Here is a 23,414-nt window from a genome sequence, read left to right on the forward strand (position 1 = left end):
TTCTGTTGTCCATGCATACTTGTGTTGTCCCACCTTCTGTCAATTTGTAACCACCTACAACATGGGGCCACTTTCCAGGACCACTTTAAGTTCCGCCCAGACCACCCATAGTTCTTTTCTTGTCATGTGTCCTCCTGAAGGTCATGTGACAGGACATCGCTGTACAATATATTGGCCCCTACTATAGCAAATCTAAATTACTGCAGTAAATAGAAGATCATGGGAAATTAAAAGAAAGTAACACTGACCCAGATTTATTAATCCTGTACTTGGCACAAGCTTAGACCGGCTGTCCTGACCTGCAGCAGATTTATCACAGGGGCTCAGGCTGGATGATAAATGTGGTGCAGAGATGGACGCTCTTCTCTGACTCTATACCAACTATTGGTTGGCTTACTTTGAGACAGATGTTTATGCCAGAATTGCACCAGATTTTGCTGCAAAATAATGGTACATATTAAGCCCCACCCCTTTCAAGCAAAGCTCCACCAACTTTCCAATAAGCCCCAACTCTTTTCCAAATACGTCAGAAAAAAGTGTAGAAACCTTAGATGTGCCAAATTGTGCTACCTTTTAGATAGCCTTTTAGCACAGCCACATTAGTAAATCTGGGCCAATGTGTATATTGGAAATTGGCATTTGCAATGGAATGCACACAAATGTATTATGTATTATTTTTCTGCTGTATATTTATTTTGTACAGGTAAAATGACACATAAATGGTTCCCATTATTTAAATATGACAGTCTGACTAGGCTCTTACTATGTTATCCTCTTCTTTCTCTTTTCCTTCTTCATATTCTTTTGAGGTATGAAATGAAAGGTCATCATGTGACCGGAATTCCAGAAACAAAATGGTTGGTGGAAAAAGAATCCCTAATATAACCTGAAATTAAGGAAAAAGTAATGATAGACTGAAAGCAATAAACATTAGTTATCACAAGTTCTATTTAATTTGATTTAAAGGGCATCTGTCTCCAGATTATCAGCATTAATCTGACTGACATGCGGCATGTGCATTGTCAGCTGAATGTAATGCTTTTAGTCCTAATTCCTTATGTGGACTCAATGTGTCTAAAATGTATCTTTTATAATATGTAAATGAGTCCCTAGGTGCAACGAGGGTGGTACTGTTGCACCCAGAGGCTCCACTCCCTGTCTGCATTGCCACACCCCCACTGCTAAGACTGACAGGCCTGGCAGTGAAAACATATTCATGCCTGACCCTGAAGTCTTGCTGGAGCACGTTCTACTCACGCACTGTACAGGGATGGAGTGCATGGTGAGCCAAATCAGCGATTGCTGGAACACATGGGTTTATGTTGGTGAGTATACGCTTATTTTTATTATTCTAAAAGCTACCGTGTGTTTAAAAAGAAAAGTTAACTTTGACAACCCCTTTAGCTATCACATGAAGTTGATAGATGTTAATGTTCAGATAGAATAGTTTGCTACGGGCCCAGCCTTTCCTAGGTACACCCCTGGAAGATGGTAAACCTACCCTATAGTGTGGCAGCAACCTAACACCGACACAACTTGAAGCTTCTGGGCACAATGCAAAATCTGAAAGGTCCCCTACATACCATGTGCCATTTATAAAACTGGCAAGGGCTACTCCTGCATACTAACATGGCAGAAAAGAGGGCAACTATTTTTATATCGTATATATCCAGACCTCCCAAGTCTCCCTCTTTTGGAGGGACAGTCACGATTTTTGACCCAAGTCCCTCTGTCCCTCTTTGCTCCATAAATGTCCCTCTTTTTGATCTGAGTTATAGATTTTCATTATTACAATATTGATCCACAAAGTGTTTGGCTGGTGCATATTAGACCCCACCTTTTATATTATTTCATTATTTGATGCAATTTGAATGTTAGAAATCTCTATAATCACATACTTTTGCACTATTTCGTAAGAGAAAACTACTGACCTGATAGGCAGATATGCAGGAAAAATTAATCTTTCACATAGTGAGTCATAACGTCCAAAAAGTTGGGAGCTATGTAAATTTATGCTTTTATAATGAATCTAAATTGTGCATAGATAAGTGGTTAGCACTATTGCTCTGCAGTACAGGAGTACTTGGCTCAAATCTGAACAAGGGTTCCATTTTTATGCTCTACCCATGTTTGCCTGTGTTTCTCCAGTTTCCTTCCTCACTACAAAAACATACTGATACCGGTAGATGTGTATATCTGCAATATGAAAATTTGATTGCAAGCCATAATAAGGCAGGCCCTAAGGTGAATGGTAAATTCTTTGTACAGCAATGCAGAATATGTTGGTGCTATATAAATAAAATAAATGTCTTATTAAAGGGACTGTCTGGATGTTTATTTTTAGAGACTTTTCATGATGTAATCTAATAAAATAAGTCATACTCACCTTGCTGCTCCCATTCCGATTCTTCATGTTCCCCTGCCAATCTCTGCTTCCTGGTTAACAACGGTGATCGTGACACCTGTGAGGTAAGGTATAGGGATGCGGCTCCCTCTGCCTTCTGATTGGAGCCCCCACAATAAATAATGGGGCTCCCTGTTGCCATGACAGCCTGGACGCTTGTAAGCTTTCCAGGCCTGCCATGGTAAGCTCCCTGTTGCTCTGTGCAGGAGGCACAGCTCAGCAGGGACAGTGTCAGAATCCTTCTCACCCTAATAGATTACTGTTAAAATAAATACGACAAGGGATGAATAGATCCCAGGTTCTAATAAAAAGTTTTTAAAAAATGTAATAAAAACAATTAAAATATTAAAAGTTTGAATCACCCTCCTTTCTTAATTTTACATATAAAAATATATTAACAATAAAAAATAAACATATCAGGTATTGCCGTGTCCAAAAATGTCTGAACTATCAAAATATTTTTTTAAATTCCTGTGCAGTGAACACTGTAACGGAAAAAAAATTCAAACCACACGATTCACGATTTTTTTAGCCACTCCCCCCCCCCCCCTCCAAATTTTTTTTTAATAACCATGATCAAGAAGTTGCACGGACCACAAAAATGGTACCAATAAAAACTACAGTTGGTACCGCAAAAAAAAACAAGCCCCTATAAAAACCTTGGTGTGGAATATTTTTTATTTTTTTTTGCAATTTAACCCCACAAATAATTTTTTCCCCATTTTCCTATAACAGACATGGTAAATTCAGACACTCTGCTGCTACCTCCATAAAGAAAATTTTGCATGGCCATGCTATAAAGATAAAGGATTGAAGATTGCTACCTGTTGACAATTGAACTGCCCTGAATACAGTGAGTACGGAGATCGGACTGAAGTCCCACTCGGAGTACCGCGAGATTTGGGCTAGATTGCCAGAGCTGGTCAGCTGAGAGGACGGGACGGCGTCTCCAGCTGAACTTTTTCAATACATTAAGGAAGAGACCGTGCAATACGGTACTAAAGAAGGTAAGACTTCTCATTCCTCAAGAAAGACTAACCTCCAGATAGAGGAGAGAGTCAAAGAGATATAATAGACTGCTTATATTAATATAGCATACAAAAAGCGGAGCATAGACAACTGCCAGAGCATAGACAACCGCTGGAATATCTGTTGCGGTTGATTGCGGACTTACTGCCTAATTCTCAATCTCTATAGGAAGGATTGCAAATATATCAGCGCACACGACTCTGCAGTGCATTGCTCAAATAGGTGTCCCTTTTCCATTATTTTTGGCGCACCTGTCCCCTTTTTTGCAATTATTTTTGGCGCACCAGCGCACTATTTTTTGTACACCAGGACATTGTTATTTATAAGTTATTATCACTTTTACAATTTGATATTTTGTACAACCATTCACCATTGTATTTTCACTTTATTTATATAACTAATTTATTCACCATTATAACTAATTTATTCACTAGGATACCGTTGGAGCATTATATATGCACCATTATATTGCGACATCTCAATTTGTGGTTCATATAAGGTCGACCAATATTTTATATATACCATATGGTTTAGACATTTTATTGCATTGTATTTTAATTATTGTTCTGAATAATATTTTATTAATAAACCTGAGTATTTGCCATAGAGTGAGTGCTCGCTCCTTTACTTTTATACTTATTCATTTCATTTGAGGTAAGGCGTCCTCACAATTAAGTTTGTAGCACCATACCACCCACTATCAGCAGTGAGCCACTTTATCTAATTAAACAAATTCAATGCTGCTCTTTCTTAAAAAATACAACTTATCTCACAAAAAATGAGCTCTCATTTTGCTATATGAACAGAAAATTTTAAAAAGTTATGGCTATTGGAATGTGGGGATGAAAAAACTTAAATGCAAAACTAAAAATGGGCCCAATATTTAAGGGGTTAATATTTATCCATAATTAATACAGTACTGTACCTTGAGACCTGGGTTCTTTCTCATGCGCAGTCGCCCCATCCACATATCTGTCAAAAGCATCTGGCTGCATGTGTGTGCTATAAAGTCTCGATGTTTGGCAGCCACAGCTAGTTTCAGACAAGTAGAATTACTCCAGTTCTTAAGTTCATAAGTTAATAGTTTCATGGCAACCTGCTCATCATGTTTGTAAGACTGATCCAAAAGCTCCACAGCCAATTGAGCAAAATCCCTAATAAAAAAACCAAGTATAACATTAAAGTACATACATCTGAAAACCAACTAGAGATATACATGATATAAATGTATCTACTGTCCATTCATATTATGTCATTTATGCAAAACATTTTTCATGAACCATTTTATTAAAAGGGTCAATGAGCTTTCACAAAACTTTTGATATGTCATAGCAACATAGTACTTAGTACTCTCCTCATTCTATCGGTGGGTGTCTCACTATGACATATCAAAGGTTTTGTGACAGCTCAATGACCCTTTATTGGCTAGTCTACATTTCCGAGTATACATATAATGTGTGAGCAGCAATTAAAGTTTATCTCCATAGTTAGTTAGGACAGCTGTATGGTATTTCTCTGAATGCCAAGTTATGACAGCTGTCTTTCACTAAACTTCCCAATACGACAGACGTTTTTCTATGACTGATACAAAGCAGTCCACAATTAAATATGGATAAACTTCTCATCATTTGTCATACTGGTTGGACCATTAACAATAGAAACCTAAAATGAAACCCAATGAAACAAAAAAAAGTCCATACTTATATGAGAAACTAACTTTGAATTGTTGTCCAGGTCTTGGGAAATGTCATCTACAAGATCACTTTCAGAGGACTCGTGAGCCATTGATTTGTATAGTTTACATGCTACCAGTGCTTTTGCCATGGTTTCTTCTCCACGCTGCCACAGAAAGAGAGCCATCTTCTGCCTTTTCAATAGTACAGCCCAGATCATTAGTTCATGGAAGGGGTATTGGAATCTGCTAACTTCTGGATCATCCACATCAATGTCAATTTCTTCCTCCTTTTTTTTCTTTTTTTTCTTCCCTTTACTTGGAGGTTCATCATCCTGAAGTTATCAAAATATAGTTAATGACTGTGAAAACTACACCAGTATTTTTAAGAATTTAACAGTTACTATGTGCTAATGTTAGAAGGACCCTACTACAAAAAGCCATATTCTTACAAATTAAACATGGTAGTATATGGAAGTAATATTACTATAAATGTGAATAAGTGTTGTGGGGACTCGCTCTGGTAGACAGGATTAGCGGATGCAGTATAGAGGCAACAAAAAGTTCTTTGGATCAAACAGTTCAGTGTTTTATTCACACGGTAGGCAAGTGACAAAACAAACAGTCATACTCAAACAAAAAGTCACATTGCGGTGTTGGTGTTAATTCACACCATGCGGCAATTCTGCCTCAAAGAGTCCTTGCTGATAGCAGCACCAACCTGTTTTCACGCCAAACAGGTAGCAAGCCTTCATCCAGACACAAGGCTCACAGATCCCAACACAGAGACATGGCTTCTAAGCCCAGCTGCCTATTTAAGGACAGCCAGGTGCTGCCAAAACCCGGATCGGCATTTAAAATACGGTCTGGTATTTGACCTCACCTGGTTGTAAATCAGCCCAGCAGCACATGCTGGGAGGTAAATACCTGTTTTCCAAGACCAAATCTCTCACTGTGTCAGTGTCCAAAAATGCAAGAATTACCAGTTCTTGTCCAAAATCCTAGGGGCACATTTTTAGACGCCGTGCTTAATAAGACCCTGCCCTGGCGGTGGATCCGTCAGAGTTATGAAGAGGTGCCGGCCTCTTCATAACTTCGGCATATCCGGCGCTGCTTCTAAATGTAAGACAGCTTTCGAGCTGTCTTACATTTAGACTTTTTTTCTACACCTGAAACAGGCATAGAAAATGGTAAATGAGATGGGCCTGCTAGCCAGCCCCCTTCCCCTGCCACACCTACTTTTTTAGACCTAACGTGAGCTGGGAAAAGTCGCAATCTGCACCTGAAATACGCCTAATACCACCATAATGTTTAGCATAATGTATTTTTTTTTGTTAGCCAAGAAAAAAAAAGAAAATATATGATATATTCTTTTCTGATGAATGTAGTGTTTCATCACTTTAGTTGGTGTTTGTTTTAAGCAGTTAAATATGACCATGTTCTTCCTCACTGCATGACCTCAGTGAGGAGGAGGGATACATGTCCACTGTGCCACAGCCCCCTTTATTTTTCAGGCACAATGTAATATAAAAAACACACACTCACCTGTTCAAAGTGTTTCAGGTCCAGCTCCAGTATGACCTTCCATCAACATACACGTCACCCCTTAGGGCCAATCAATGGTTTCAGCAGTCACATGCCATTCCTAACACCTCAACACTGTAGCCATCGACTGCCCCTCAGTGGTGATGCACCTGTTGACAGGATGTCACACTTCTGGTCAAGTAGGGACCCGAAGTGGCAGAGACAGGAGCTCGGTGCTGAATCCGAAATGCTTTAAACACTTTTTTTTTTTACACTGTACGTGACCACCTGGAAAATGGTTTTCACTCACAGACAACCCTTTTATGGCTAGTAAAACACTTTTATTAGCATTGGTGTAATGCTAATGTAACATTTCAGGGTTAAACATATTTTCCAACACAGGCACGATTCCAAACAGAGAATGCAATATGTACTGTATACTAGAACCCCAATTTTCCCTATTACTAATGAAAATTGTTGCACATGTCACTGTCAGGGTTCATGCTGAATGCCATTGGTTTAGTGTATTTATGGCCAAAAATTGGTGTAACTGTATTTATAAATAGTTTTTTTCCAACTGTTATTTTAAAAAAGGATAAAAAAGCATGCACTTATAATATTATTTCTTCTACTCAAGACAAGTTGTGATACTAAATAGAAATGATCACCTCAGTAAAGGCAAAAATCTTCTTTTAATTGCTGGACATACAGATGTTGAACAGTAATAGGTTCACTTGGAAAGGGATAAGTAGGAGAGGTTTTTACTACAGGAACCAATAAAGGGACATGAGGCAGGGAGTGATGATGTACGAGCCTAAGGGAAAAACAATAAGGAAAGATCCAAGTCACTGAACAAGAGGTAGTATGTGAATGCGAATAAGTAGTAAATGTAACAAATATTTGGAACATGGCACATATTTCTTCTTGATAATAAATGCATGAACAGGCTCATATCATGGTTAGACCATGATTAAATTATCAACAGGGTAATATCTCATGGGCCCCTTACCGTATCTGTATGAATTGCTAAAAGTCATTAGTCCCTTTGGAGAATAAATATTTCAATAATAGATACAGTAGCTACTACCAGGCATTGGATTCAGCCAGTTCCCTCCAGTTCTCCAGATCCGGTTGTTAAAATTACAACTGGATCAGAGAACCATGTTACCGGCTGAGGCCCGATCCAGTGCTCTGGCGGCTGCAGGGCAGCTGGAGATGTTCACTTCCATTGCTTCACGTGCCGCTGATACTTTAGCTCTTTAGTTGGGTGGTATGTGTGTGTAGTGTATATATGGTGTATTTTTGTATGTGTACCATGTATATGGTGTATTAATGTGTATGTGTGTTGCATATTCAGTATAATGTGCATGTATATGTGCCCTGATGTTGTGCGACCCTGCTTCCTCTATACCGTCATGACCAGCTTTACCCTCACCTACTGTGTCCTTCTCCCATACCTTGTAGATTGTAAGCCCTCCATGGCAGGGCGCTCTCTCGATCTGTACCAGTTTGTAACTCGTCTTGTTCATGCTTAGTGCAGTTGTCTGTATTATGTATGTATACCCCTGTTGTGGAAATTTTATTATGCGGACATTTTACTTTAGGATGTGTGTGTGTGTTTTTATAGTTTGTCATCTGTCTCCCTGTGTCTGATTTAGCCAAGGAGCGCTCTAGCAGAGGGTACTTTGGCTGAATTGGGACCAGTGACAAAACGTCAGTATGAAAACCTTCTCATTGGCTTGGAGACATATCTGCTTTTAAGACATGCATATCTGCCTTGTCGGTATACTAGTACCGTATACTGACAATAGCCGTAGCAATGTCTCGCAGATAATTTCAAACCTATGGGAACCAGTAGAATGATCTTTATTAGATACTGATCACCTTTGAGCATTATTGAATGAGGTCCATGCTGACAGTGATGGGGGGTGGGCGGCCATCTGGCTGATCAGACAATGGACATGACTCATCCTTCTTTATACAGGGATGGGGCGTGTGCATTGTCTGCCCGGCCACATTGATTTCCCCGCCCTGTCCTTTGACATCACTTCCTGTATCCTTGTCTTGGGCCAGCCCCTTTTACACCTTTTGTTAGTAAATAAAGGTGAGCAGACTGAGGAGGGCGGAAGGAGTTGCTCAGAATTTTCAATCAAGATGGTAACACCTGGGTTTGTCTCTGACTGGGGCTGAAAGAAGGGATTCACCTTTTTCCTTACACAAACTTTGATGCGAGCGGATTACAACTATTAATATTGTCGACAACACCCCTTATCATATGTACAGTGCTATGGAATGAATGGCGCTTTAATAGTAAATAATAATAATGGATATGGTCCGTGTACATGCCGCATTTTGTTGGACCCACTTTAATGGGTCTAATGTCCTTACTTTGCGGATAAGTACAGGACATGTTCTATTTTTTCAGAAACGGACACATAGATGTCAGAAAAATAATAATTTTAATCAATCATATACGTTAAAAAAAAGATCCCGACTGGACCTCCAATACCAAAACAAGAAAAAAATTACATACAAAGTGAATGACTGATAGGTTGCATCCAGATACTTAACAATGCTTCTGGGGTAGGGGAATAAATTGTCCCTATATCTGCCCCTATCCTAAAGCCTCAGCCCAGGGAGGACCCCTGATGGTGGAGACCCCCTGTCCACATTTCTAGGCTATTATTGTCCCTACGTTGTCCCTACGGGGATATATACCAGAATATTATGGAGTACCCCAGGTATGAGGCAAGGATAATAAGGTACCAAAGGTACAGCAATTTACTAGATGCTAAAGACAAAGTGCAAATACAGATAGTCAGGGTTGACCATATAGTCAAACACCTAAAATAACCTTGACGCGTTTCCCCCTAGTCAGTGCTATGGGATCATCAGGACGTAAATGATAACAAAAATGCTAATGGTCTATGCAATATTAATGTAACACGATATATACTGGATTACAGCCAGGTTACATAACCAGATAATCGCTCTACGTATAGTTTATACAGGGGGTTGTTCTAAGACCAATCCACATAAAGTGTAGCACCGTTCCAGATCAGCCACAACCACAGATGTCATGTGTAGCTATAATGTCGGTGCTGTGGTCACAAGTTCTGGAGGCCAAATAAAGGTGTATTCCACATCCTGTTGGGCAAAAGTAATCATATACCCATATCAGTACGGTGTCCAACAATGATATATATTGAATTCGCTATAGTGTAGTGCACACTCACAGTTAGAAGGTATGATCCACCCCAACCAGACAGCGTTCCTGTCGTCCCACTGTGAAAAAGTCTTGATAAGACCCACACTAGGATTAAGAGACAGGGTCACCACAGATACATAAAAAAGGGTACACCAATCCATTCAAGGTATGTGATCAACTTACATCTTGAAGGCCTCCCTGTGATTAACGCTCCCCCTGGTAGGCGATCTACTGACATACTGCAGGTGTATTTAAAGCGCTACCAATTAGCGCCACCGAGATCATTGGTGGATAGCAGGGCTTCCGGGATGGCGTCTCTTACCGGTATTGGAACGCACATTCCAAAAGGCGATTTCCGGTCCTCAGGAAACCAGTTCCGGTTCCTGGAACACATCGCGCTACTGGTCATCCATCCGGTATGCAGACACCCCCAGTTCCGGTCTTTGAAACACATATGCGTCCCAGAAGGTAATTTACGATCCACAGTGGATAGGTACCGGTCCCTGGAGTTCATCATGCTCCAGATCATCCATCTGGTATGCAGAAACCTTTAGTTCCAGTCTGTGGAACGCTTTGCGTTCCAAATCATACATCCAGTATGCAGAAGCCCCCAGTAGCATGTCCCGATCACGTGACCCATATATAATCCCGTTGGTAAGCCGCAGATACAGCTCCTATTGTCTATGTACTTAATGCCACATGCTTTTAATGATTTATTGAACATGTAAGCAGTACCTATTCATGGGAATATGATGTCAAGGGGAAAGGTAAAGTCACAGATCAAGCCCCAGTTGTTTAGGCGCAGATCAACATGGTATCTATGTGGTCATGTGATCCCAAGGTCTGGTTCAAAATCACAGAATAGTTTAAATACAATTATACTACAGTTATGTCACAGTTATTCCACAAATATATAATTTTCTGAAGACGATCCACAGTCCGTGGTCGTCTAAGGACAATGACATGATAAGGGGTCACTAATGTCCATTCCGATATATCAATTTTAATGCTTCACACATAAGTAGAGTTGAGCGAACACCTGGATGTTCGGGTTCGAGAAGTTCGGCCGAACTTCCCGAAAATGTTCGGGTTCGGGATCCGAACTCGACCCGAACTTCGCCCCGAATCCGAACCCCATTGAAGTCAACGGGGACCCGAACTTTACGGCACTAAAAAGGCTGTAAAATAGCCCAGGAAAGGGCTAGAGGGCTGCAAAAGGCAGCAAAATGTAGGTAAATGCCCTGCAAACAAATGTGGATAGGGAAATGAATTAAAATAAAATAAATAAAAATTAACCAATATCAATTGGAGAGAGGTCCCATAGCAGAGAATCAGGCTTCATGTCACCCACCACTGGAACAGGCCACTTTCAGATATTTAGGCCCCGGCACCCAGACAGAGGAGAGAGGTCGCATAGCAGAGAATCAGGCTTCATGTCACCCACCACTTGAACAGGCCACTTTCAGATATTTAGGCCCCGGCACCCAGACAGAGGAGAGAGGTCCCATAGCAGAGAATCAGGCTTCATGTCACCCACCACCGGAACAGGCCACTTTCAGATATTTAGGCCTCGGCACCCAGACAGAGAAGAGAGGTCGCATAGCAGAGAATCAGGCTTCATGTCACACACCGATGGAGAAGGCCACTTTTACTTATTTAGGCCTCTGACACCCAGACAGAGGAGAAAGGTCCCATAGCAGAGAATCAGGCTTCATGTCACACACCGATGGAGAAGGCCACTTTTACTTATTTAGGCCTCTGACACCCAGACAGAGGAGAAAGGTCCCATAGCAGAGAATCAGGCTTCATCTCACCCACCACTGGAACAGGCCACTTTCAGATATATAGGCCCCGGCATCCAGACAGAGGAGAGAGGTCCCATAGCAGAGAATCATGCTTCATGTCACCCACCACTGGAACAGTGTCACGGAGTTCCGAAGGTGCACTCGGTCCCCCATTGCCCGCAGACCTGTTGCTTAGCTTTTGGAATGAGGTTCTGTGTTTGACCTCATTCCCAGGGCGGCTTTACTAGCTGGGTGGCTCCCTGCTCCTAGTCTGCCTTGAGTGCCGAGCTGATCACTCGGTGCTCGACTGGTTGGTCTGTCGGTCATGTGACGCTGGCCACGTCACATGACCCTCACTCCCCACTATAAATACAGGCAGCCTGCTGGCTACAGGTTGCCTGTTAATTTCTAGGTTCCTGGCTATTTGTTGGACTGCTGAATACTTACCTGATCCTGTTCCCTGACCATCCTTTTGCCTGCTCCTCCTGTACTGCGCATCCGTCCTGGTATTATGACCTCGGCTTCCACCTGACTACTCTCTTAGGACTCCTCCTGTACTTCTCTGCTCTCCTGGTATTTATGACCCCGGCTTCTCCTGACAATTCTCTGCTTGCTCCATTTGTACTTTGCAGCTTTCCTGGTATTGACTCGGTCCGTTCTTGTCCTGTTGTTTGTCTGTCTGTCATCCCCGCACTTATTCCAAGTTAGGGATTGCCGTCCAGTTGTCACCTGTCATTAGGACTCGCGAGGCAAGTAGGCAGGGCCAGGGGTAAGGGTGGAGCGCAGTGGTCACTTCCCTCCCCCCTGTGTGTGTGTGTACGCGACCGTTACAAACAGGCCACTTACAGATATTTTGGCCTCGGCACCCAGACAGAGGAGAGAGGTCACATAGCAGAGAATCAGGCTTCATGTCACCCACCATTGGAGCAGGCCAGTTTACGATATTTAGGCCCCTGGCACCCAGACGGAGGAGAGGTTCATTCAACTTTGGGTTGCCCCGCAATATAATGGTAAAATTAAAAAAAGAGGATTGAATGAAGAAGTGCCCTGGAGTACAAGAATATATGGTTAAGGGGAGGTAGTTATAAATGTCTAATCTGCACAAGGGATGGACAGGTCCTGTGGGATCCATGCCTGGTTCATTTTTATGAACGTCAGCTTGTCCACATTGGCTGTGGACAGGCGGCTGCATTTGTCTGTAATGACGCCCCCTGCCGTGCTGAATACACGTTCAGACAAAACGCTGGCCGCCGGGTAGGCCAGCACCTCCAAGGCATAAAAGGCTAGCTCTGGCCACGTGGACAATTTGGAGACCCAGAAGTTGAATGGGGCCGAACCATCAGTCAGTACGTGGAGGGGTGTGCACACGTACTGTTCCACCATGTTAGTGAAATGTTGCCTCCTGCTAACACGTTCCGTATCAGGTGGTGGTGCAGTTAGCTGTGGCGTGGTGACAAAACTTTTCCACATCTCTGCCATGGTAACCCTGCCCTCAGAGGAGCTGGCTGTGACACAGCTGCGTTGGCGAACTCTTGCTCCTCCTCTGCCTTCGCCTTGGGCTTCCACTTGTTCCCCTGTGACATTTGGGAATGCTCTCAGTAGAGCATCTACCAACGTGCGCTTGTGCTCGCGCATCTTCCTATCACGCTCCAGTGCAGGAAGTAAGGTGGTCACATTGTCTTTGTAACCGGGATCCAGCATGGTGGCAACCCAGTAGTCCGCACACGTTAAAATGTGGGCAACTCTGCTGTCGTTGCGCAGGCACTGCAGCATGTAGTCGCTCATGTGTGCCAGGCTGCCCAGAGGTAAGGACAAGCTGTCCTCTGTGGGAGGCGTATCGTCATCGTCCTCCGTTTCCCCCCAGCCACGCACCAGTGATGGTCCCGAGCTGCGTTGGGTGCCACCCCGCTGTGAACATGCTTCATCCTCATCCACCTCATCCTCGTCCTCCAGTAGTGGGCCCTGGCTGGCCACATTTGTACCTGGCCTCTGCTGTTGCAAAAAACCTCCCTCTGAGTCACTTCTAAGAGACTGGCCTGAAAGTGCAAAAAATGACCCCTCTTCCTCCTCCTCCTCCTCCTCCTCCTCCTCCTGGGCCACCTCCTCTTCCATCATCGCCCTAAGTGTTTTCTCAAGGAGACATAGAAGTGGTATTGTAACGCTGATAACGGCGTCATCGCCACTGGCCATGTTGGTGGAGTACTCGAAACAGCGCAACAGGGCACACAGATCTCGCATGGAGGCCCAGTCATTGGTGGTGAAGTGGTGCTGTTCCGCAGTGCGACTGACCCGTGCGTGCTGCAGCTGAAACTCAACTATGGCCTGATGCTGCTCGCACAGGTGGGCACGTCGCATATGAGGCAGTGAGCAGGAAGGCCGAAGTTACGCTGTAGCGCAGACAGGCCAGCAGCGGCAGGATGTGAACGCCGGAAGCACGCACAGACGGCCCGCACTTTATGCAGCAGCTCTGACATGTCGGAGTAGTTGTGAATGAACTTCTGCACCACCAAATTCAGCACATGCGCCAGGCAAGGGATGTGCGTCAAACCGGCTAGTCCCAGAGCTGCAACGAGATTTTGCCCATTATCGCACACCACCAGGCCGGGCTTGAGGCTCACCGGCAGCAACCACCCGTCGGTCTGTTGTTCAATACCACGCCACAACTCCTGCGCGGTGTGGGGCCTGTCCCCCAAACATATGAGTTTCTGAATGGCCTGCTGACGTTTACCCCGGGCTGTGCTGAAGTTGGTGGTGAAGGTGTGTGGCTGACTGGATGAGCAGGTGGAAGAAGAGGAGGAGGAAGCCGAGTAGGAGGAGGAGGCTACAGGAGGCAAAGAATGTTGCCCTGCGATCCTTGGCGGCGGAAGGACATGCGCCAAAGAACTCTCCGCCTGGGGCCCAGCCGCCACTACATTTACCCAGTGTGCAGTTAGGGATATATAGCGTCCCTGGCCGTCCTTAATGGTCCACGTATCTGTGGTTAGGTGGACCTTGCCACAGATGGCGTTGCGCAGTGCACACTTGATTTTATCGGATACTTGGTTGTGCAGGGAAGGCACGGCTCTCTTGGAAAAGTAGTGGCGGCTGGGAACAACATACTGTGGGACAGCAAGCGACATGAGCTGTTTGAAGCTGTCTGTGTCCACCAGCCTGAATGACAGCATTTCATGGGCCAGTAGTTTAGAAATGCTGGCATTCAGGGCCAGGGATCGAGGGAATTTACGCTTTCTCTCAAATGTTTGTGAGATGGAGAGCTGAATGCTGCCGTGTGACATGGTGGAGATGCTTGGTGACGGAGGTGGTGGTGTTGGTGGTACATCCTCTGTTTGCTGGGCGGCAGGTGCCAACGTTCCTCCAGAGGCGGAGGAAGAGGCCGAGGCAGCAGCAGAAGAGGTAGCAGGGGGAGCCTGAGTGAGTTCCTTGTTTTTAAGGTGTTTACTCCACTGCAGATGCCTGGTCATGCAGGTTGTGCTAAGGTTCAGAACGTTAATACCTCGCTTCATGCTCTGATGGCACAGCGTGCAAACCACTCGGGTCTTGTCGTCAGCACATTGTTTGAAGAACTGCCACGCCAGGGAACTCCTTGAAGCTGCCTTTGAGGTGCTCGGTCCCAGGTGGCGGTGGCCAGTAGCAGGCGAACTCTCTAGGCGGCCGGTGTTCTGCTTTTGCCCCCTGCTCCCTCTTTTGCTACGCTGTTGGCTCGGTCTCACCACTGCCTCTTCCTCTGAACCCTGAAAGTCAGTGGCACGACCTTCATTCCTTGTGGGGTCTATGACCTCATCGTCCCCTGCATCGTCTTCCACCCAGTCTTCCTCCCTGACCTCCTGTTCAGTCTGCACACTGCAGAAAGACGCAGCAGTTGGCACCTGTGTTTCGTCATCATCATAGACGTGCTGAGGTGGTATTTTCATGTCCTCATCATCAGGAAACATAAGTGGTTGTGCGTCAGTGCATTCTATGTCTTCCACCGCTGGGGAAGGGCTAGGTGGATGCCCTTGGGAAACCCTGCCAGCAGAGTCTTCAAACAGCATAAGAGACTGCTGCATAACTTGAGGCTCAGACAGTTTCCCTGATATGCAAGGGGGTGATGTGACAGACTGATGGGCTTGGTTTTCAGGCGCCATCTGTGCGCTTTCTGCAGAAGACTGGGTGGGAGATAATATGAACGTGCTGGATCCACTGTCGGCCACCCAATTGACTAATGCCTGTACCTGCTCAGGCCTTACCATCCTTAGAACGGCATTGGGCCCCACTAAATATCGCTGTAAATTCTGGCGGGTACTGAGACCTGAGGTAGTTGGTTCACTAGGACGTGTGGCTGTGGCAGAACGGCCACGTCCTCTCCCAGCACCAGAGGGTCCACTAACACCACCACGACCATGTCCGCGTCCCTTACTAGATGTTTTCCTCATTGTTACTGTTCACCACAATAAGAAAAAAATTATTTGGCCCAATGTATTGAATTCAAATTCAGGCCTTTTTTTTACAGGCACCTAACACTATCTGGCTATCTATTTATGTACCGTATTACACTAATACAGGCACAGCAGTAACCACAGATTTAGGGGAATATCAATTGTAGGCCTAGTATTTAGGCCCCAGATGAAAGGTATCCTTTTACAGACAGACTTACACTTGGAGATTCACAGTAGCGTGTGAAAAAATATATAGGATTATGCTTTGAGCGCTTGTATTTTAACACTTAGTGTAATATACCCTTTAACGGAAAGAAATACACTTGGAGATGCACGGTAGCGTGTGAAGTTATTGAGGATGACCCTATCAGCACTTGTATTTACACCTTGAGTGTAATATACCCTTTTACGGACAGAAATACACTATGAGATGCACAATAGTGCGTGCAAATTTAAAGGATTATGCTTTCAGCAATTGTAATTTAACACTTTGTGTAATATACCCTTTTACGGAAAGAAATACACTTGGAGATGCACGCTGAGTGTAATATACCCTTTTACGGACAGATTTACACTTGGCCTGCAACAGCAGAAACCATTAATTTAGGGTTTTGGTTTTTTGGCAATTGACCTTCAACCCAGAACAAAAGCTATGCTTTGACGGACACTATAAAACTTGTCCTGCCACAGCTGGAACACCAGATTTAGGGTATTGCTATTTTGGCAATTGAAATTCACCCCAGAAAAAAAAAATATCCTTTGCCAGACAGCAGACAGTATTACACTTGGCTAGCCACAGCTGGAACACAAGATTTAGGGGATTGCTATTTTTGCAAATGAATTTCACCCCTCAATAAAATATAGAAAATTCTATCCTGAGTTTCTAGGGGTGACAATAAGCACAGCCAAGCCCCTGATGTAGGATATAGCAAAAAAATAAAACTACTATTGATGGTTAAATGTACTTGGTGGCAGCTTGTGCTGGCGTACCACAAGACACAAAATGGCCGCCGATCACCCCAGAAAAAAGTGACAGAAAAACGCTCTAGGCAGCCTAAAAACAGTGCGCAATTAACTAGCAGAAGTTGAATGATTCACAGCTGTAGATCGATCACTTCATTAAGTGTTTTTGCTGCATCGCCCTAACAGCAGCTGCATCCTTTCCCTATACTGATCAGAGCAGTGTGACGTGCGGCGCTACGTGACTCCAGCTTAAATAGAGGCTGGGTCACATGCTGCACTGGCCAATCACAGCCATGCCAATAGTAGGCATGGCTGTGATGGCCTCTTGGGGCAAGTAGTATGACGCTTATTGATTGGCTGCTTTGCAGGCTTTCAAATTGCGCCATAGAAATCGCCGAACAACGAACTCGAACCCAGATTTTTATGTAAATGTTCGGGTTCGGGTCCGTGTCACGAACACCCCAAAATTCGGTACGAACCCGAACTATACAGTTCGAGTTCGCTCATCCCTACGCATAAGGCCTAATTTTTGCAAACACTTCAGAGGTCACCATGAAGCTAAGCCGTTAGACAGACAAGGACATCACAGGGACAGCCACACTCATAAGAAGCAGGAGAAGGTCAATCTTTCATTTATACCCAAAGGGGCCTGGGATCTAAAACGATGGATCCATGTACATTCTTTCTGTAATATTTTCCTGTCCCAGTCCTCGCCCCTAGGTGAAGGTTGGACCAGTTCCAAGACAGAGAATTTCAAGCATCCGGGGTGCCCCCCTGAATTTCATTGACATGTGAGGCTACTGGAGTGATATTCTTTTTGATGACATCATTTACATGTTCGCATACTCTCCTCCGTACCTTTCTGATTGTCTTGCCTATGTAGTCTTTTGGACAAGGACACTGGAAAATATATATTGCCCCCCTGCTGCGACAGTTACAGAAATCCCTGATTTTAAACACTTGTCCAGTGACCGTGCATGTAAACCGTCTATGTTAAGATGTTAAGTTTATGTTCTTGTCGTGTCTCACCTTTTTGCAGCTATGGTTTCCTGGGTTCCTGTGTGATGTGTGGTGTGTGCTGTGTCCTTTTATGTTGTTGTGGACATCAGCACTTGTGCATGGGTTCCAGGCTGTGTGTCTGTGGCAGGTAGGTGGGTACTGGTTTCACTTACCTGCCCTTGCCATATGCTGTATATGTTCCCCTTTCCTTGCAGCTTGGCCAGTGAGACTCCTGTTCGTCCGTGTTGTGGAGGAACAGGACGTCTTACCCTGCTCCTTAGTCCAGGGATTTCCTGAGGGCTAGTAGGGACCTGAGGATACGGAGTATGAGCCCTCCTACCATCTGGGTTGGCTCATACGGTTAGGAGTCAGGGTCAGAGTTAGGGACGCTTTAGGAGGTGGCCTGCTCCCTGATTCCTGTCCTGGCCTAGCAGCGACCCAATATCCCTTTAACATCGCACGGTGGGGAGTTTCCCTCACTCTTTACCGTGACACCAATTATTTCAGGGGTGGATTCCCTCACTCAGAATAGTGGCATATATGTTGACCGTGTTTTGAGACAGTTCGTCGTGTCCCTACCAGCATACACGAGGGACACGATGGACTTTCTCAATAAGATTGACACCATTAGTCTTGACCCCGGATGTCTCCTAGCGAGTATTGACGTTGAGTCTCTCTACAGTTCCATACCGCATGAAAGAGGGCTCCGTGCGGTGGAATACTTTCTTAAGACTAGGGGGACACACTGTAATGCTCACAATGGTTTTATCCTGAGGCTCCTTGAATTCATACTGACCCACAATTTTTTTTCTATTCAACGGGCGTTTATTACACCAGCTCAGGGGGACGGCAATGGGGAGCCCCTGTGCCCCTAACTATGCCAACCTCTTCCTGGGCTGGTGGGAGGACACCTGTATCTTCCCAGACCAGGCAATGTGGTGGACAGACAAAATTATTGTCTGGACACGTTATATCGACAATATTTTTCTGGTCTGGAAAGGTGGGTCAGATGAATTCAACAAGTTTGGAACTGAGCTTAATGACAATCAAATCGGCCTCAGATTTACATTTGAGATTGATCCTAAGACGATCGCCTTTCTGGATGTCCGTGTTACGATGACTGGTGACAAACTGATTGCTGACATCCATAGAAAGGCGACCGCCACTAATTCCGTTTTACACTGGGAGAGCCATCACCCCGTGCCCCTTAAACGGGGGATACCGAGGGGACAATATCTCCGTGTACGACGGAATTGCTCGGATAATCAAACTTTTTACAATGAAGAAGCTGCAAATTAGGTTTAGAGAGAGGGGATATCCTCAGAGGCATCTCAATGAAGCCTTTAAAAATGCAGCACACCAGGACCGAACCAGCCTTCTAGTCCCAAAATGTAGAGATCAGGACAAGACTCAACCACCCCGAATTATATCAACATTTGACTCAGCGAATGAGCAGGTCATGATGACACTTAATAGATATTGGCCCATATTACGGATGGATCCAGATCTATGTGACATCCTGACGGAGAAACCAAGCGTCAGCTATAGACGTGGTAAAAGTCTTAAGGACCGCCTTGTCCATAGCCACTACACCCCTCCTATTAGGGAGGGTGCGTGGCTTGACCGCAAACCAACAGGGATGTTTAGATGTGGATCATGCAAAGCTTGCAAGTACATCTCAACCTCTAAGACAATAACATGCACGGTCACTGGACAAGTGTATAAAATCAGGGATTTCTGTAACTGTCGCAGCAGGGGGGCAATATATATTTGCCAGTGTCATTGTCCAAAGGACTACATAGGCAAGACAATCAGAGAGGTACGGAGGAGAGTATGCGAACATGTAAATGATGTCATCAAAAAGAATATCACTCCAGTAGCCTCACATGTCAATGAAATTTATGGGGGGAACCCCGGATGCTTGAAATTCTCTGTCTTGGAACTGGTCCAACGTCACCTAGGGGCAGGGACTGGGACAGGAAAATATTACAGAAAGAATGTACATGGATCCATCGTTTTAGATCCCAGGCCCCTTTGGGCATAAATGAAAGATTGACCTTCTCCTGCTTCTTATGAGTGTGTCTGTCCCTGTGATGTCCTTGTCTGTCTGATGGCTTAGCTTCATGGTGACCTCTGAAGTGTTTGCAAAAATTAGGCCTTATGCGTGAAGCATTAAAATTGATATATCGGAATGGACATTAGTGACCCCATATCATGTCATTGTCCTTAGACGACCACGGACTGTCTTCAGAAAATTATATATTTGTGGGATAACTGTGATATAACTGTATATAATTGTATTTAAACTATTCTGTGATTTTGAACCAGACCTTGGTATCACATGACCACATAGATACCATGTTGATCTGCGTCTAAACAACTGGGGCTTGATCTGTGACTGTACCTTTCCCCTTGACATCATATTCCCATAAATAGGTACTGCTTACATGTTCAATAAATCATTAAAAGCATGTGGCATTAAGTACATAGACAATAGGAGCTGTATCTTCGGCTTACCAACAGGATAATATATGGGTTACGTGATCGGGACATGCTACTGGGGGTTTCTGCATACTGGATGTATGATTTGGAACGCAAAGCGTTCCACAGACTGGAACTGAAGGTTTCTGCATACCGGATGGATGATCTGGAGCATGATGCGCTCCAAGGACCGGTACCGATCCACTGTGAATCGGAAATTACCTTCTGGGACGCATATGCGTTCCAAAGACCGGAACTGGGGGTGTCTGCATACCGGATGGATGACCAGTAGTGCGATGTGTTCCAGGAACCGGAACTGGTTTCCTGTGGACCGGAAATCGCCTTTTGGAACGCATGTGCGTTCCAATACCGGGAAGAGACGCCATCCCGGAAGCCCTGCTATCCACCAATGATCTCGGTGGCGCTAATTGGTAGCGCTTTAAATACACCTGCAGTATGTCAGTAGATCGCCTACCAGGGGGAGCGTTTATCACAGGGAGGCCTTCAAGATGTAAGTTGAATTGATTACATACCTTGAATGGATTGGTGTACCCTTTTTTATGTATCTGTGGTGACTCTGTCTCTTAATCCTAGTGTGGGTCTTATCAAGACTTTTTCACAGTGGGACGACAGGAACGCTGTCTCGTTGGGGTGGATCATACCTTCTAATTGTGAGTGTGCACAACACTATAGCAAATTCAATATATATCATTGTTGGACACCGTACTGATATGGGTATATGATTACTTTTGCCCAACAGGATGTGGAATACACCTTCATTTGGCCTCCAGGACTTGTGACCGCAGCACCGACATTATAGCCACACATGACATCTGTGGTTGTGGTTGATCTGGAATGGTGCTACACTTTATGTGGATTGGTCTTAGAACGACCCCCTGTATAAACTATACGTAGAGCGATTATCTGGTTATGTAACCTGGCTGTGATCCAGTATATATCGTGTTACATTAGTATTGCATAGACCATTAGCATTTTTGTTATCATTTACCTCCTGATGATCCCATAGCACTGACTAGGGGGAAACGCATCGAGGTTATTTTAGGTGTTTGACTATATGGTCAACCCTTACTATCTGTATTTGCACTTTGTCTTTATCATCCAGTAAATTGCTGTACCTTTGGTACCTTATTATCCTTGCCTCATACCTGGGGTACTCCAGAATATTCCGGTATATATCCCTGTAGGGACAACGTAGGGACAATAATAGCCTAGGAACGTGGACAGGGGGTCTCCACCATCAGGGGTCCTCCCTGGGCTGAGGATTTAGGATAGGGGCAGATATAGGGACAATTTATCCCCCTACCCCAGAAGCATTGTTAAGTATCTGGATGCAACCTATCAGTCATTCACTTCGTATGTAATTTTTTTCTTGTTTTGATATTGGAGGTCCAGTCAGGATCTTTTTTTTAACGTACAGTACAGACTAAGAAGACAGGTTGGCATTAGCAGGAGGTGCTTCAAACCCACATGCAGTTGTGCATATATATAGGGGAGCAGATCCTGCATTTGTGGCCCGTTGCTAATGGCAATCCCCAGCAAAATGCATACAATGGAGGATGCCCGCAGCGAACCACAAGTACCACAATAGACATCCTACACAAGGTAACAAGTGCGGATGTAATAATTAATATAACAATATAACAAAACAATAACGAACACAGGTGCACTCTGCAGTAATACTAAATCCTCAAACTGATTTTAAAATTGAGAGATTAGTCAACATGTCCCACGGTGTAGAACATGTCTAAGCCCGGACACCGCGACAAGGTTTCTCAAGTAGCCCGGGACCCTACACTCTCCAACCTGAGCCATATGGGCAATACCAGGAGCCAGTGGGCAAATTACAGGAGCATTGGGCCGACTCACAAACAACTCACCAGTTACCTCCAGCATGTGGCCATGCCTGCAATGGGAGGAGGGAGGAGTCTGTGAGTCCCACTCAAGACTTGCTGATATGTCCCAGGCCTCACAGGTGCACCTTAATGTGACCTGTAGATGGAAAACAGGCACATTTAAATAGGAGTTTATACACCTCCAGAAATCTATATATACAGACTAAGAAGACAGGTTGGCATTAGCAGGAGGTGCTTCAAACCCACATGCAGTTGTGCATATATATAGGGGAGCAGATCCTGCATTTGTGGCCCGTTGCTAATGGCAATCCCCAGCAAAATGCATACAATGGAGGATGCCCGCAGCGAACCACAAGTACCACAATAGACATCCTACACAAGGTAACAAGTGCGGATGTAATAATTAATATAACAATATAACAAAACAATAACGAACACAGGTGCACTCTGCAGTAATACTAAATCCTCAAACTGATTTTAAAATTGATAGATTAGTCAACATGTCCCACGGTGTAGAACATGTCTAAGCCCGGACACCGCGACAAGGTTTCTCAAGTAGCCCGGGACCCTACACTCTCCAACCTGAGCCATATGGGCAATACCAGGAGCCAGTGGGCAAATTACAGGAGCATTGGGCCGACTCACAAACAACTCACCAGTTACCTCCAGCATGTGGCCATGCCTGCAATGGGAGGAGGGAGTAGTCTGTGAGTCCCACTCAAGACTTGCTGATATGTCCCAGGCCTCACAGGTGCACCTTAATGTGACCTGTAGATGGAAAACAGGCACATTTAAATAGGAGTTTATACACCTCCAGAAATCTATATATACAGACTAAGAAGACAGGTTGGCATTAGCAGGAGGTGCTTCAAACCCACATGCAGTTGTGCATATATATAGGGGAGCAGATCCTGCATTTGTGGCCCGTTGCTAATGGCAATCCCCAGCAAAATGCATACAATGGAGGATGCCCGCAGCGAACCACAAGTACCACAATAGACATCCTACACAAGGTAACAAGTGCGGATGTAATAATTAATATAACAATATAACAAAACAAT

At 44.5% G+C, this 23,414-nt stretch overlaps 1 protein-coding gene across 1 annotated transcript in view; it reads right to left on the reverse strand.

The window, feature by feature from the left end:
• The window catches only part of TRPM1 (transient receptor potential cation channel subfamily M member 1), a 131,882-nt gene that overhangs the window by 65,437 nt on the left and 43,031 nt on the right, over window positions 1–23,414 (reverse strand). Inside the window, exons 16-18 of the mRNA XM_040413840.1 lie at window positions 5,151–5,440; window positions 4,359–4,587; window positions 764–886 (exon numbers count right to left, since the gene is read on the reverse strand). Coding sequence (XP_040269774.1) covers window positions 764–886; window positions 4,359–4,587; window positions 5,151–5,440 — 642 coding nt within the window. The remainder of the gene's footprint in view (window positions 1–763; window positions 887–4,358; window positions 4,588–5,150; window positions 5,441–23,414) is intronic.

The sequence above is a fragment of the Bufo bufo genome, chromosome 1, assembly GCF_905171765.1.
Source record: "Bufo bufo chromosome 1, aBufBuf1.1, whole genome shotgun sequence".
Taxonomy (NCBI): Eukaryota; Metazoa; Chordata; class Amphibia; order Anura; family Bufonidae; genus Bufo; species Bufo bufo.